The sequence below is a fragment of the Nicotiana tomentosiformis genome, chromosome 3 (genome assembly GCF_000390325.3).
Source record: "Nicotiana tomentosiformis chromosome 3, ASM39032v3, whole genome shotgun sequence".
Lineage (NCBI taxonomy): Eukaryota > Viridiplantae > Streptophyta > Magnoliopsida > Solanales > Solanaceae > Nicotiana > Nicotiana tomentosiformis.
The window spans coordinates 26556515-26574516 of record NC_090814.1 but is presented as its reverse complement, the minus strand read 5'-3'; the positions used below and the strand labels follow the sequence as shown (position 1 = coordinate 26574516).

The 18002-nt window shown below is 40.9% G+C and overlaps 1 protein-coding gene across 1 annotated transcript; it reads right to left on the bottom strand.

Annotated features, from left to right (window-relative positions):
• Positions 1-371: 371 nt before the first annotated feature.
• LOC138907520 (uncharacterized) lies at positions 372-2708 on the bottom strand. The gene is made up of 3 exons (XM_070198119.1): positions 1857-2708; positions 593-1358; positions 372-454 (listed from the first exon to the last, which is right to left on the bottom strand). Exons 1-3 carry the CDS (start codon positions 2706-2708, stop codon positions 372-374), a joined length of 1701 nt encoding a protein of 566 aa, XP_070054220.1.
• Between the last annotated feature and the right edge of the window lie 15294 nt (positions 2709-18002).

Below are 18002 nucleotides of genomic sequence, written 5' to 3'. Positions count from 1 at the left end.
TCAAGATTAAGCTTCTTCAATGCCCACATAGCCTTGTGCTAACGTTCCATCGGTAGGTGACAAGCTTTCCCGAAAACTAACCGATACGGAGACATACCAATCGGTGTTTTGTAAGCCGTCCTATAAGCCCAAAGAGCATCATCAAGTATCTTTGACCAATCCATCTGGTTGGCATTCACAGTCTTTGACAAAATACTCTTGATCTCCTGGTTGGAGACTTCGACTTGCCCACTTGCTTGAGGATGATAGGGAGTCAACACTTTGTGGGTGACACCATACTTTGTGAGTAAGGTATCAAAAGCTTTGTTACAAAAGTGTGGTCCCCCATCACTAATAATGGCCCTTGGAGTACCAAATCTCGTGAAGATGGTCTATTTCAAAAATGCCACCACACTTCGAGCTTCATTGTTGGGTAAAGCCACAGCTTCAATCCACTTTGACACATAATCCACAACTACCAATATGTAAGTGTTCCCACAAGAGATCACAAAAGGACCCATGAAATCAATGCCCCACACATCAAAAATGTCAATCTCCAAGATGGTGGTGAGGGGCATCTCATTCTTCTTAGAAATCCCACCGGCCCTTTGACATTCATCACAACGCTTGACGATATCGCTAGCATCCTTGTAAAGAGTAGGCCAATAGAATCCATAACTCAACATATTTGTTACCGTTCTAGCTCCACCATGGTGACCACCATATGGAGAAGAGTGGGAAGTCTCAAGGATTTCCCTGTGTTCAACCTCTGGTACACATCGTCGAATCACACCATCGGTACAAATCCGGAAGAGATACGGCTCATCCCAATAATAGTCAAGGCAATCCTGTTTGAGCTTCTTCCTTTGGTTTGAAGAGACCTCATTCGGTATAATACCACTCACAAGATAATTGGCTAAGTTGGCGAACCATGGCATCCCGATCATTGAAATGGATAGAAGTTGCTCGTTGGGGAAGGAATTATTTATCTCAAGGCCGTCATGTGGCCTCCCCTCCTCCTCCAAACAAGAGAAGTGGTCTACCACTTGGTTTTCACTACCCTTGCGGTCTTGAATCTCTAGATCAAACTCTTGCAATAGAAGCACCCACCGCATTAATATTGCTTTACAATCATTATTGCTCATCAAATATCGAAGCACCGCATGGTCGGTGTGTACAATCACCTTTGTACCCATCAAGTACGTGCAGAAATTCTCCATAGCAAGGAGCTCATTTTTGGTCACTGTGTAGTTGACTTGGGCGTCATTCATGGTCTTACTAGCATAGTAGACCGGATGGAAGATTTTGTTGATACATTGCCCCAACACCGCTCCAACCGCCACATCACTTGCATCATAGATGAGCTCGAAAGGCAAGCTCTAATCCGGGGCGGTGATAATAGGAGTAGTAGTCAACTTGAACTTGAGCAATTCTAATGCCTTCATACAATCCTCATTGAAATGGAACTTGGCATCCTTCTCCAAAAGTTTACACAAGGGGTTTACCACCTTAGAAAAGTCCTTGATGAATCGGCGATAGAACCCCGCATAACCCAAGAAGCTCCTCACTCCCCTCACAAATGTAGAGGGAGGGAGTTTGGACTTTGTGGGTATCAACTCATTCTTGTCATTTGTTACCACAGTCATGCCCCCTTTCTTTGTGACACATTGCACCGGATAGGTCTACGAGCTATCGGAAATGGGGTAAACAACCCCGGCATCCAACCATTTTATGATCTCCTTCTTCACCACCTCTTGCTTTGCTTCATTTAATCTTATTTGATGTTCAATGGAGGGTTTGGAATCCTCATCCAAAATAATCTTGTGCATGCAAAAGGCGGGGCTTATGCCCCGAATATCCGCCAAAGTCCATCCTACAGCTTTCTTTTTCTTTTGAAGCACCGCCAAAGTGGAATTTTCTTGTACGTTAGTCAAGCAAGAGGAAATAATAACAGGCAAAGTAGAACATGGGCCAAGAAACTCATACCTAAGATGTGAAGGCGATGGCTTTAACTCTAAAGTGGGAGGCTTCTCGATTGAGGGCTTTGTTGGAGGAGTCTTTTGGTTCTCAAGATCTAAGGACAATTTTTGGGGTTCATAAGTATACGACCCCATTCCTTGTAATGCATTTGCACATTCCACAAAGCCTTCTTTCTCATCATCATCATTATTAAGCAATGCGGCTTCCAAAGTGTCATCAACATTCATCACGGTACTAGTATCATCAACAATCACTTCGGTCACTAAGTCCACAAATGAACAAACTTCGTTGCTATTCGGTTGCCTCATAGATTTGCACACATGGAAAACCACCTTTTCATCACCCACCCGAAATGTGATCTCATCGGCTTCCACATCAACAAGAGCTTTCCCCATAGCAAGGAAAGGTCTACCCAAAATAATAGGCACCTCATAGTCCACCTCGCAATCAAGAATCACAAAGTCTGTCGGAAGGATGAACTTATCAATATGAACCAGCACATCATCAACAATATGCAATGGTTTCTTCATAGTATGATCTGCCATTTGTAACCTAATATATATGGGTCTTGGTTTCCCAATTCCCAAAGTTTTGAACACCGAGTAGGGCATCAAGTTGATACTCGTCCCTAGATCACATAGAGCTTTGGCAAAATTGGCTCTCCCAATAGTGTAAGGGATTGTGAAAGCGCCGGGATATTCCAATTTTAGAGCCATTGAGTGCACAATAACACTCACTTGATGTGTCATCTTGATAGTCTCACAATTCATTGATATTTTCTTTGTCACCAAATCTTTCATGAACTTTGCATAACCGGGCATTTGTTCCAATGCCTCAACCAATGGCACATTAATGGATAAGCTCTTCATCATGTCAATAAACTTCTTGAATTGGTTCTCACTATTTTGCTTAGCGAGCCTTTGAGGGTATGGAGGAGGAGGCCTTGGCATTGGTGCCTTGGCCTTTGGCACTACCGGTTCTGGTATGTTAATCACGTGTTCCCTAGACGGGTTCACATCTTCTTGGGTCTCCTCCACACTTTCATCAATATCAATTCTCACTTCTTCATTAGCTTGAACCACATTGCTTGGAATCTCATCTTCTTGAACCACTACATCATCATCCACAATTATTCTTTGATTTGAGGTGGTTAAATCTCCACCTCTTCCACTCCTTATTGTTACGGCCATGGCATGTCCTGTGTTGTTCCCACCCTTCAGGTTCACTACCGTATCACTAGGTAGTGCCCATTTTGAACGAGTGTTTAAAGCTTGCGAGATTTTCCCCAATTTAACTTCCAAATTGCGGATTGAAGTGTTGTGAGAGGCTAATTGAGCATCGGAGTCGGCATTGTTCTCCATCATTTGTTTGAACTTATTTTCAATCCTTCCCATCTCACTATTGGAAGAACTAGAACCTTGAGATGGATAAGGAGGCGGGTTGTTTGGTTGTTGACACATCGGGGGCCTTTGAAAGCCCGGCCCCTGATTCCCTTGGTTATTGTTCCAACCCCCTTGGTTGTTGCCTCCCCAATATCATTGATTGTTGCCACCCCAATTGCCTTGGTTGCCTTGATTATTCCAATTGCCTTGATTATTGTTATTGTTCCAATTACCTTGATTGTTGGTACCACCACCCCAATTGCCTTGGTGGTTTTGACTGTTAAAATTTCCTTGATTTCCTTGCGATCGCCATTGTTGTTGATTCGGTCCTTGAGAGTTGTTCCTTTTCCCTTGGTAGTTATTTCACATATTGCACTTCTTCCTCTTGATCATTGTATGATTCATCTTGATCAAACCCAGTATCATCTTGCATAAATTGTTCCACACGATTTTGCACTTGTTGACCCTTTTGCCTTCGCTTGTTCACCATCATATTGACACCTTCCATTGCATTTACTTGCTTAGAACCTTGAACCTGTTGAAGTTGAGCTTTGGCCAATTGATTCATTGTAGTGGTCAACTCGGCAATTGATTGCCCATTATCATGCAATTCTTTATGTAGGTGAATCACATTTGGATCACCTTGAAGAACATTTGCTCTACTTTGCCATGCCGATGAAGTATCTGCCATTTCATCTAAGATTTCACAAGCTTCGGCATATGGTGTTTTCATGAAATTTCCACCGGGAAGTTGATTGACCACGCATTGATTGGTAGCATTGATCTCCTTATAGAAGGTTTGTTGAATAATAGCCTCAGTCATGTCATTATTCGGGCACTCTTTCACCATAGTATGGTACCTCTCCCATATCGTGCAAAGGCTCATTGGATTCTTGTTTGAATGCTAGAATCTCGTCTCTAAGAGTAGCCATATGCACGGGATAAAAGAACTTGGCAATGAATTTTTCCGCCAATTCATCCCATGTATGGATAGAATGGTTTGGCAATCTTTCTAACCAGTCCAAGGCTTTCCTCCATAGAGAGAAGGGAAATAGTCTCAACGTTAAAGCATCCTCGGAGACGTTGGTCTGTTTACTCCCCCAGCAAGTGTCCACAAATCCTCTCAAGTGTTAGTACACATTTTGATTCGGAGCCCCGGCGAAGAATCCACGTTGCTCAAGCAATGTGAGCATAACATTTGTGATTTGAAAGTTGCCCGCCCTAATGCGGGCAGGACTATGGCACTTGTGTACCCTTCATTCGGCAACACCCGGTGTGGAGCCGCTCTTGGTGGATTTGGGGGAGGAACAAGAATGTTGTCTTGAGGCGGTCGGCCTCGTCTATTTGCTTGAGGTTCAAGAGGAACCTCCTCAACTGGGTCATCTTCCACGTCCATATCCCACAAAGGCATGTTTCCGATAGGATCCTTGTTGAGATCCATTTCTGTACCTACAATCGATTCACAAAAAGGTTAGTAACCCAAAAGGAAAAGAACACAAATCACACACAAAACCGAATATATAGCAAAATCTATTTTTAGCTCCCCGGCAACGGCGCCAAATATTGATGTCGCCCAAACTCACACCACTAATTGGGATTGTGAGGCGGTCGATGCAATTATAAACACCCAACGCGATTCGGAGTCGATTCCACAGAGAGCTTTATGTTGGATTAGGTATATACCTAGTCTACGTATATGACGTGCCCAAGATTGCACTTCCACATATTTGTTTGTTTCTTTTCTACTTCTAAATCTTATGCTAATGTTCTAATTGTAAAGCTAAGAGAATGTTTTTGGTATTGTTGTTTTTTAGATTATAAAAGATCTAGGGTTGTAACTTCCGCCTAGTTGGTTACCTAACGGATTGAGAGATTTAGGGCATGTTTGGTTGGTCGGCATGCAATATAGCAATCACACACGATTACTCACTCTATACCTCTCGGTAGTTTGAGTGATTTTGCCCAATTTGGCTTTCTCAAATCCAAATGGGTATTTCACAAAACAAGTGGTAGATGCTCAAGTCGGGTCTGACTATCTCTAGATTCGACCCTTTAATTAGGGCTATCAATTTCTTGAGTTCATCCCAATTTCTTGTTAGCCAAGTTTTCCTAGACTTAGTCTCTCTTTCTCAAGTAGAGACTAAGTCAATTAGGCATGAATCAATGTTTGCAACCATCAATTATCAAATTCAAGCAAGAACTAGGCTAAATATCATATACCCAATCATAAATAAACCCTAAATTAATCACCCATTAAGTACCCATACTAGGGTTGGGTCACAACCCTAGCTAAGGGTTTAGCTACTCATAGCAAATGAAGAAATTAAAGAAGAAACTAAGATAAAACTCGTAATAGATGATTAAGGGAAGATAATCTAAAGTTAAAATTTTCCAAAACAGTAAAGAAAAACATCTATCTATTCTCAGGTGTTCTCTATTTAACCTAAAAATGACAAAAATATCTATTTATACCCAGCTAAAATTATTGGACAAAATTGCCCCTGCAGAGATTCTGCGGCCGCAAAATTATGTATGCGGTCCGCACTTTGACACTAGCTTGACAGGATGTACTTCTGCGGCCGCACAATTCTAGGTTGCAGCCGCACTTCTTCAAATTTCGCAGTCCGCACATTTCTGAGTTCGGCCGCACTCTTGCATTTTAGCTTTGACATACAAGACTTCTGCGGACCGCACATTTATGAGTGCGGCCGCAGTTTTGATTTTGCGGCCGCACAATAATGGTGTGGTCCGCACTTCTTCATGACCCCAGAATCCATCTCCCAGAACCTCATCTTCTGCGGCCGCACAATAATTGTACGGTCCGCACTTTGCATAGAAATTGTGTCAGAGGCTTCCTTATGTTCTGCGGCTACACTCAATATTATGCAGTCCGCATTTTGCCCTTTTAGCTTTGTTTTGCTCCTTGTCCAAAATTACTCCTTCTTGAGTTGATTTTCTTCTTTTTGACTCATATTCCAACACTCCTGTAAGAAAGCACATTTCATCAGTTTTCAGGAATACCTTTAAGCAATTTTAAGCTAAAACGAAAGTAAAAGAGTGTAAATAAGTAGTCAAAATCCCTACTTATCTCTCCTGCGGTTCGACTTCTGCATCTACGACCCTTGTCTAGGCCGCCCATACCACTCTTTCGACCATTACTCCGCATCTGCGGATGCGTAAATGCGGCTCCCTTCTCGCACCTGCACTCGCAGACCTTCTTGACCAAAAGCGCACTTGCGCCCTTCATATCGCACGTTCGATCCCGCACCTACGGTCTACCCACCGCAGGTGCGAAACACGAGAAACCAACAAAGCTTCAACAATTTCAAGCCTAAATTAGCTACAGACTTCAAATTCACAGTCTGGATGCGCTCCTAAGTCCAAAATCACCCAACGGAGCTAACGGGACTGATGGAACCCCATTCCGGAGTCGTCTTCTCATAGTTCCAACTACGGTCAAAATCCTAAGGCTTAAGCTTCTGTTTGAGGGACTAAGTGACCCAAAACACTCTGAAACCAAAAACAAAACTTTTCGGCAAGTTACATAAGCAGAACAAGACACGAGGAAAGTAGAAAATAAGGGATCGGGGCTAATACACTCAAAACGACCGGCTGGGTCGTTAGAGCGTACAAGTCATAAAACATGAAGTGAAGCTACTCAAGGCCTCAAACCGTCGAACGTCGCGCTAGAGCTCAGAACAACCAGTCGGGCCGTTACACCTATACTACACTACGTAATATAAACTTTAACTATGATCTGCGCAACCGTTGATAAAGGTAAGGGTCCAAGTGTCACACCCCGAACTCGGGGAGCGTGACCGGCGCTCAACCGAGAGAACCCGGGCGAGCAAGCCTGTTTCCTTCCACCCAAACTCATCCATGAATAAAGACGAGATGTACTCCTTTAATCAAACACTAAAAGGGTTCTATTAACAACCTCCTTTTCATTCCCATTAGCAGCTTCATTCATAATTTTCAAAATATTACGAGTTTATAGAATTAATGTAAAACATGATTTCCAAATACCAACATTTCTAGTTCAACTCCCAACATCAACTACAACCCACAACCTGTCTACGGAGCCTCTAAGTACAATAGAAGAGTAAAATGGAAATGCCGACAACAAGGCCCCGACTATACCTCAAAACATAGTACATGAGAAATAAAAGATACATGACCCCGAAATGAAGTGGGGATCACCAAATCAGCTGAAATGAGCGTACTGCTATCACTGGTAAATGTCTCCTGTTGTAGAACCACCTGCATCCATTAAAGATGCAGCGTCCCCAGCAAAAGGGACGTTAGTACTGTCAAATAGTACTAGTATGTATAGCTAAAAATACTCTTCAAAATAGAATGCCCATATAAGAAAAGACAAAACATAGAAACAACAATTCACAATCAACAATATCCAAATGTCCAGTTAAACGTAATAATTTTCAAAATACGAACTTCATATACAATTTTGGTTGGGAGATCATTAGCACCGATATACCACCGTCTTTGTTAGCACGGAGTCCAATGATGCCCGATCGGCTAGGACATCTCCCCACGAACAATGTGGTTTGACATGTGATGCGAAAGAAAGTTGTTACCAAGAGTAGTACCACCATATGCGCAATATGGCGTCTGATCTCCACCCGATCAGTCAGGCCGCCTTCCCACATTTGTCGTGTAGGTTGACTTTACAATACACAAAGGTTCCAGTTTCATCCCAATTAAGGGGAATAATATCACAATTTCCCAAAGGTTCCAATTTCATCCCAAATAAGGGGATTAATCCCAATCCACCCCTACACCAGCATGTGTAGTTTTAAGTGTGGGCCTTATGGCCCACCCTTTCTCGGTTTTGCTAATGATGCTCCCAAAAATATTTTTGATTTGATTTGCACACAGAGGTATCATAAATACATTTGTACTCACCTCAATATCTTTCACATTATATAAATTCTCATTAGTATTTCCAGTCATTCACAACGACAATATTTCCTTGGCTCATTTGGCCATTCACAAGATTCTTTGTTTCTGGCACGGTGGCCGTATTTTATATTCCATACTTTCACCCCTTTTAATTTCAAAGATCACCATCAAATATTAACATATAAAATATTTCAAAAATCATATACTTCAATTCCATTTATAATGGGAACTTTAAACACAAATGGTTTCTTCCCAAAGAATGGGGCATACCAACCAGCAATAGAAACACACTTTAAAATCAAAACCAATCAATACACCATTTATTCTTGCAATACTCTTCCCCATAAATGACAATGTACAATTTCAACACACGAGTATGTAAGAACTCGAATCACACTGGGTATATTTATAAAGTAAAGCACTAGTTAAAGCAGTTACTTATGGGCATGAATTGAGTACAAAAGCCTTTAGGCAGTTCTATTTTTGAAATCATTTTTAAACAATCGAGTCGAGGGTCATTTCATATTCTTTATCGCATCCTCTCAAATAATTTACACTACTAGCCACAAACATAACTTAAATTCTTGGCACGTTGGCCACACTCTATATCCCCAATTCACTTATTTCATTTTCAACGACCTTTATAGGTTATCAACAATAAGACATTTCCAATCAAGACTTTAGGTACACATATGAGCAATTAAGAGTCTTAAGAATATTAAGATTTCCTCACACGATTTGGCATACTAGCTTTCATTTGAAATACGATTCAAAGCCATAATAGTTTAATACGCAACCCATACTTTGAAACTCACGGGAACATTATGGAATTTGATTCTAAGAGAGAAAGTTTAGCCAACATACCTTAAATTAGACCCTTAGTGATATTACAATGATCCACTACACTAAGAAACTTCAATCTACAATAACAACATCCAATGGAACCCATATTAGTAACAAATTCCATAATTTAGGCCATTTAGGCATTTTATCAAACACCTTGTAGGCATAAATCTCTACATCTCTTAACCATAGAATTAGTTCATCCAACTACTACCATTTACCAATAATTTATCCCAACATCATTCCTAAACAATTCATAACTTCCAATAGCACATACATGACCATCCATCCATACCCAACCAACAAAATAATCACCTTTCAATCTCTACAATGGTTATGTATTTAAATTGGGGACTTATGGCTTCCAATCACCATACCATAAGTTCCAATGCATAATTCATACTCATATTCCCATAATATAACCATACATGTAAGTCTAAGGGTGTAGGATTACCTTTTGGAAGAAATCTTGCAAAACCCTCCTTTGAGTTCTTGAAGAAATTTCTTAAAGATCTAGGTATTTTATGTGTAGATCTCATCAATACTAGTATATAAATGATGGAATTTAACACCAATATAATGGGGATTTATTACCTTGAAGAAGAGGGGAGTTGATGGTCTTGAGAGAGTGGAGAAGAGCTCCCAAATCCGTCCAAGTGAAATGAGGAAAATGAATCCCCAAGGTGAGTACTTAAGGGAAAATCTTCAGCTGGGGGTAGCGTGCCCGTGCCAGCACCAAATGCCTATACATCACTGGTTTACAAAGTTGCTGAGAGGGCTGGCATGCCACAATCCGCGTGTTGCATTGTCCCTAGCACGCTCCCAGTTATTTTCTTTTCCATTTCTTTCTTATCCACTCACCCACATTTGATATCTTGCTATGATATAGACCCTAACCGACTTCCAAACCTTCATACAAGTATGAAAATATATTTACATAATAACATCCTTTCTATTTAATATATCCAACATGTTACACGCAAATTCTTCACATTCACAAAACTCTTTAATATGATCCAACACACCTTAAACATATATTCTCATTTCAAAATGACGTGGTTCTATCCCATAGGTCTCCTTTAATACTCGAATACGTTATTCCCAAATACCACTAGTAAAATTTTTAAATCTTAAATCATTAGGAAGTTTTTACGGGGCCTTACATCAAGTTATATTGAGGGGAAGGTGTTAGACATCCCTCAAGATCCACAAAATATGGTTCATGTGGACTCGATCAAATAAGGGAGGGAAGGTTCAAAAGAATGATTAACAAATACTCACAACTATTACAAAGGATGAAAGAATGATCAACGTCTACTAGAATAAACAGTGATGATATTAAATATATAATGAATTTTTTGCGGATGAAGTATGCAAGTATATTTGCTGTTTTTGAAATGAAATGATTAAAATATATTAACTCGTATGAAATATATGTAAAGTGGACAAGGGAATTGTTCCAAAAGATAAGCTGAGTGCAAAGTGAGTTCTAGATAAAGAATAGTAAAATATTTGACAAAATATATGCAACAATATGTAGTATGTGAAAGAATAAAAGGTGCATTAAAGAATGGTATTTTAGTGTAAATTGAATAATATGAAAAAGAATTGTTCCTAAAGAATGCACGTTAATTCAAAGTGTTTGAACAAAATTTTGAGCTTACAAGAATAAACTTGAAGAGAAAACGACTCATAATTAGAGTCAACAAGTTTTAGATGGACGACTACAATAAGAGAAAATTTATATTAAAGAATTGAGAAAAAGGGGAAGGAATATTTATTTGCACGTGAATAGATATTTAACAAGTAATTTGACCAAAGAGTGTTGAAGGAATTATCTCGACGTATAATAAATAAACTGAAAGAATTATTTTGGTGAGTAAAGGATGATATATATTCATAGTAAGACATACAAATCGACATGAAATATGTAATTAAATATGCACAAGAAAGTAGACAAAATATATGAGAGAGAGATGGAAAGCTTTGAAGAAGGCATGCTTTTTAATTATTGAAACACAAAAGGTTATATTTTGACAAAACAAAAATATTCGGATGGAGGTCTGAATTGAAGAGTAAATTCATGAAAGTTGACTTAGGATTAACAACTTTGGGATAGAATATGTGAAAGAATGTTTAGGTTGGAATGGTCTTGAAAAGAATGGTATATGAAGCTCTTAACAAATGCATGGCTAATGAAGAATTGGTCGAGGAATATAGACAAATACAATGGTTGTACCCACATGAATATAATGGATGTATAATGTATAGAATATTTTGGACTTTTGAGAAAATCAAAGATAATCAATTATGCGCAATTATATATAAACGAATCATACTAAACATTATTAATAGAAAAGGAATGATTATCATGGATTTGCACCAAGTATGTATTTACTTAGAGTGAATTAAGTAATTTACAAATTTGAGTGACCTAAATGTATAACCAAACATGATAGCTCACATGTAAAAGAAATATACAATTATCTTGTTAGAGAAAGGAATGTCATACTTATGTAGTGAATAACTAGTTTAATTAATTAGGTTCATTTCGATCCTAGTCAATTAATCAAGTTGCGAAAATGTATCTAATAATCTAATTAAAAATGCAAGCTACGTATTTATTTGACATACATGTTGAGTGTTAATTATTCAACTAGATGTATTTTGTCCCAAGTGTCCTCACACAAAAACAAATATCAATCAAGCATAAATAAATAATCAGATGTGATATCTATCTACGATTATACTATACTTGCATATTTTTGGATACATCCTAGAATAGGAAGTGCGAAGCAGGGATTTGATGAGGGGTTCTGTCACGACCCAATTCCATTTTTGGCCGTGATAGCGCCCAACACCATTGCTAAGCAAGCCAAAAGTGATCAACCTATTGATTTTCCACTTTTATAAGTTTTTCCCAAGTAAATAACTTCCCTTAATTTAATAGGTTTAGTAAGATACATGATTTGAATTTAATAAAATGGAAGCAACCAAATGTACTTATGACCATAGAAATAAAACCAAAATCACAAGTCTACTAGTGTGTGCCAAGATCCGATATCACAAGTATGTGGGCTACCAGTAGAATATACAAAGATTTCTACTCTACTGACTGAAATAGAATAAATAGAAAATAATCAAAAGAGATACTCTGGCTGCTGTTGAACGGCTCGGAAGGACAGCTCACTGTGTAGTCTCGAACCAAAAGTCAAGCGTGCACGCCAGACTGATAACCAGGTGCACCTGCCTCAGACCCTGCACATCAAGTGCAGAAGTGTAGCGTGAGTACATAAACAACATGTACCCAATAAGTATCCAGTCTAACCTCGAATAAGTAGTGACGAGGGGTCGACTTTGATACTCACTATGGGCTAACAAAAATATGTCAAAATATTAATTAAGCGTGGATTACATGAAGAATACAGAAACCCAATAACAGGAAACAGTAAATAATCCCTTCACTAATATTAAGTCCCAAATTTATACTTTTCGTCATTTAACAATTTATATCTCAAGCCAAAGAAGCAATATCAATTACAATTGGTTCCAAATATTTATCATGCGCAAATTATGTTGAGGTTGTACGACCCGATCCAACATAATATTTAAATTGTGCACTGTCGAGGGTCGAACGGCACCAACCATAGATGCATCTATCTGCTACTGAGGCGTTCAGCTCGCTCCACAAAGAGAAAATACATTTACAATAACCAATTCAAGATTTATTAAGGGGAAATTATTCAAGTGAATACCAAATTCTCATTAACGGTCAAAAAAATAAATTTTAACTTTTTACAATTTCCTTTATCAAGTTTTAATGTGATTTAAGCAATTAAATTATCAAGTTGGGTACAAACATTTGTAAGTATAGCATGATATGGTTCCTAGACTACCCGGACAATAGCATAATTAGTAACTACGTACGGACTCTCGTCACCTCGTACGTACGTAGCCCCCACAAATAGAAGCGCATTTCTTTATTCCATCCACATATGGGGTTAATTCCCTCTTACAAGGTTAGAAAAGAGACTTACCTCGTCTCAAAGCCTACTTTCTGGTCAAAGATTGTGCCCAAGCCCTCAATTTGGCGCCAAACGACTTGCAACTAGTCGAATGTTATTTAAAAATAATTAATATATGCTTAAAAGTTCAAATCCCAACTATCAAATTGATTTCCCAAGCCTATTTGCAAAATTCCTAAAATTCATCCTCTGGGCCCATGTGTCCGGATTCCAGAAATGTTTTGAAGAAAGTTTTCACCCATAACCTTATGAACTCAAATATATGATTTTTACCAAATTCCATAATCAATTTCGAGGTTAAATCTCATTTTTATCAAAAATATAGGTTTTCACCTAAATCCATAATTTTTACTAATTTACATGTTATAATCTACCCATAAACTATGTATTTACCACACATTGTATAGAAATTACTCACCTCAAAGTGCTAGGTGAAATCGTCCAACAATGGAATAAATGAGCCAAAATGACTAAGTCCCGAATTAAATGAAGGATTCTGCCTTCAGCGGTTTCCGCACCTGCAGAGTGACTTTCGCTTCTGCGGGATCGCTTCTGCGGAACCGTCCTGGCCACTCGTCCATCACACCTGGGGAGCTAGGTCCGCTCCTGCGCAACCGCTCCTTCGGCCGACTCTTTCGCGCTTGCGGAAACAGCTGCTTCTGTAGTCACAGTCATCGCACATGCACGTTCGCAGGTGCGCCAAACTCCTCGCTCCTGTGGATCCTCGTCAACCTTAGCTTGCTCACTTCTGTGGCTCCTGGCTCGCACCTGTGAGCTCGCACCTGCAGCTGGCCAAGCGCAGGTGTGGTTATGGCAGCAGCTCGAAGCTTCAGCTGTTGCTCCCAATTTCCAACTTGGTCCGAGCCTCGCCCGATTGATACTCAGGCCCCTGGGGACCCGCCCGAACATACCAACAAGTTTGGAAACATAAAACGGACTCGCTCGAACTCTCGGAATGCCCGAAACAACATTAAAACTAAGAATCACACCCCAAAACCAATTGAATCAAACTTACGAACTTTAAGTTCTTTAATTTACTCCCAAAGCACCGAAACGTACTTAGACTACTCGGATTGACACCAAATTTTGTGTGCAAGTATTAAATGACATTATGGAACTATTCCTAGTCTCAGAATTCCATTTGGACCTCGGTATCACCAAAACCCGCTCCAAACCAAATTTAAAGAACTTCTAAAATCTTCCAAGAACCAACTTTCACTATTAGGCGTCGAGGCATTCCCGGGTCATCCAAAACCAGATCCGAACATACGCCCAAGTCCAAAATCATCATACAAACTTATTGGAATCGTCAAATCTCGACTCCGAGGTTGTTTGCTCAAAATGTTGACCGAAATCAAACTTAGCCTTTTAAGGCTAACTTAAGGAACCATGTATTCCGATTTCAACCCGAACCCTTTCAAATCTCGAACCAACCATCCCCGCGAGTCATAAAATAGTAAAAGCACGTACGGGAAGTCTTATTTAGGGGAACGGGGTTCTAGAAAGCAAAACGACTAGTCAGGTCGTTACATTCCCCACCTCTTAAACAAACGTTCATCCTCGAACGGGCTTAGAATCATACCTAGAGTGCTGAACAAGTGAGGATATCTACTCTGCATGTCCTCCTCGGACTCCTAGGTCGCCTCCTCGCTGGTTGGCCCCTCCACTAAACCTTTACCAGGAAAATCCTCTTGGATCTCAACTGGAGATCCTGCCTAGCAACAATGGCAACTGGCTCATCCTCGTAACCCAGGCTCTCATCCAACTGAATCGTGCTGAAGTCTAACACATGTGACGAGTCGGCGTGATACCTCAGGAGCATAGACATGTGAAAATCCGGATGAACTCCTGATGGACTAGGAGGTAAAGCAAGCCCATAAGAAACCTCCCCAACTCGCCTCAACACCTCAAATGGGCCTATAAACCTTAGGCTCAACTTGCCCTTCCCCCCAAACCTCACGATCCCCTTCATCGGCGAGACTTTCAAGAGAACCTTCTCGCATACCATAAATGATAAGTCACGCGCCTTCTGGTCCGCGTAAATCTTATGTCTGGACTGTGCTGTGTGAAGTCATTCCTGAATCAACCTTACCTTTTCCAAGGAATCCTTCACCAAATTAGTATCGTATAACTTTGCCTCGCCGGGCTCAAATCACCCGATGGGGGAACGACATCGCCGGCCATATAAAGCCTCAAATGGAGCCATCTCGATGCTGGACTGGAAACTGTTGTTGTAAGCAAACTCAACCAAAGGCAGGAACCGATCCCACTGTCCCCCAAAGTCAATCACACATGCTCTGAGCATGTCCTCCAAGATCTGCACTGTCCACTCCGACTGCCTGTCGGTCTGTGCATGAAATGCGGTGCTGAGCTCTACACGGGTCCCCAACTCACTTTGTACTGCTCTCCAAAAGTGTGAAGTAAACTGAGGACCTCTGTCTGATATGATGGGAACGGGCACACCATGCAGCCGAACTATCTTCTGGATACAAATCTGGGCCAATCTCTCTGAAGTATAAGTGGTCATCACAGGAATGAAATGTGCCGACTTGGTGAATCGATCAACAATGACCCACACTTCATCAAACTTCCACAAGGTCCGCGACAACCCAACTACGAAATCCATCGTAATGCGCTCCCACTTCCACTCAGGTATAGTCATCTGCTGGAGTAGGACACCTGGCCTCTGGTGCTCATACTTAACCTACTGGTAATTAAGGCACCTAGCTACATACTCAACTATGTCTTTCTTCATCCGCCGCCACCAATAATGCTACCTCAGGTCGCGATACATCTTTATAGCACCTGGGTGAATGGAATATCGAGAACTAAGTGCCTCCTCTAAAATCCTCTCCTTCAAGCCATCGACATTAGGTACACATAGACGACCCTGGAGTCACAGAACACCATCCTCACTGATAGTAACCTCTTTGGCACTACCCTGCAGTATCGACTCTCTAAGAACCGTCAAGTGCAGATCATTAAACTATCGAGCCTTGATCTGCTCCAATAGTGAAGACTCGCAACGACACATGCAAGAACTTGGTCGAGCTCTGAAATATCCAACCTCACAAGTCTGTTAGCCAAAAACTGAATGTCCAAGGCTAGTAGTCTCTCCTCCGCTGAAATGAATGCCAAGCTACCCATACTCTCTGCTTCCTGCTCAAGGCATCCGCGACCACATTCGCCTTGCTCGGATGATAAAGAATGGTGATGTCATTGTCCTTCTAAAACTCAAGCCACCTATGTTTCCTCAAATTGAGATCCCTTTGCTTGAACAAATGCTGCAAGCTATGATGATCAGTGTAAACTTCACAGGACACCCCATAAAGATAATGCCTCCAGATCATAAAAGCATGAACAATCGCGGCCAACTCCAAATCGTGCACAAGATAATTCTTCTCATGGGGCTTCAACTGACGTGAAGCATATGCAATAACTCGTCCCTCCTGCTTCAATACACAACCCAAGCCAATGTGTGAAGCATCGCAATACACAGTATACATCCCTAAATCGGAAGGCAACACTAGGACTAGTGTTGTAGTCAAAGCTGTCTTGAGCTTCTGGAAGCTCGTCTCATAATCATCGGACCAACAAAACTGAGCACTCTTCTGTGTCAATCTAGTCAAAGGTGCTGCAATAGATGAGAAGCCCTCCACGAATCGGCGATAATACCCTGATAACCCCAAAAAGCTCCTTATCTCAGTCGCCGAAAGAGGACGAGGCTAACTCTGAACTGCCTCAATCTTCTTGGGATCCACCTTAATTTCCTCGCCTGATACAACATGCCCCAAGAATGCCACAAAATTTAGCCAAAACTCACACTTGGAGAACTTAGCATATAGCTTCGGTTCTCGCCAGGTCTGAAGCACCACTCTCAAATGTCGCTCGTGCTCCTCCATACTACGTGAGTAAATCAAAATGTCATCAATGAAGAAAATGACAAACGAATCAATATAAGGCATGAACACCCTATTCATCAAGTCCATAAATGCTGCTGGGGCATTAGTCAAGCCGAAGGACATCACCAGAAACTCATAAAGGCCATATCTAGTACGAAAAGTAGTCTTTGGAACATGCAAGTCACGAATCTTCAACTGATGGCACCCCGTCCTCAAGTCGATCTTAGTGAACACTCTAACACCCTGCAACTGGTCAAACAAATTATCAATGCGCGGTAACGGGTACTTGTTCTTAATGGTAACTTTGTTTAGCTAGCGGTAATCAATGCACATCCGCATAATCCCATCTTTCTTCTTCACAAATAGCATTGGGGCACCCCAAGGGGATACACTCGGCCTGAAGAACCCCTTTGTTAGCAACTCCTCAAGCTGCTCCTTCAACTCTTTTGAGCCATACGGTACGGTGGGATAGATATAGGCTGGGTACTTGGAGCCAATTCAATACAAAAATCAATATCATGATCCAGTGGCATGCTTGGAAGATCAGAAGGAAAGACATCGGAGAACTCTCGAACTACTGGTACTGAATCAATTGCCAGAGTCCCTGCGGTAGTATCACGAACATAAGCTAGATAAGCCAAACAACCTTTCTCGACCATATGTCAAGCCTTCAGAAAAGAGATAACCCGGCTAGATGCACTGACAGACGAACCCTTCCACTCCAATCTAGGCAACACTGGCATCGCCAAGGTAACAGTCTTGGCATGGCAATCAAGGATGGCATGATATGGGGATAGCCAGTCCATGCCTGGGTTGACCTCAAAGTCAGTCATATCAAGCAATAGAAGATCTGTTCTAGTCTCGTGTCCACAAAATATGACCACACAGGACCGATGGATCTGATCCACAATAATTGAATCTCCCACAGGAGTGGACACATAAACAGGAGTGCCTAAGGACTCACGAGGAAT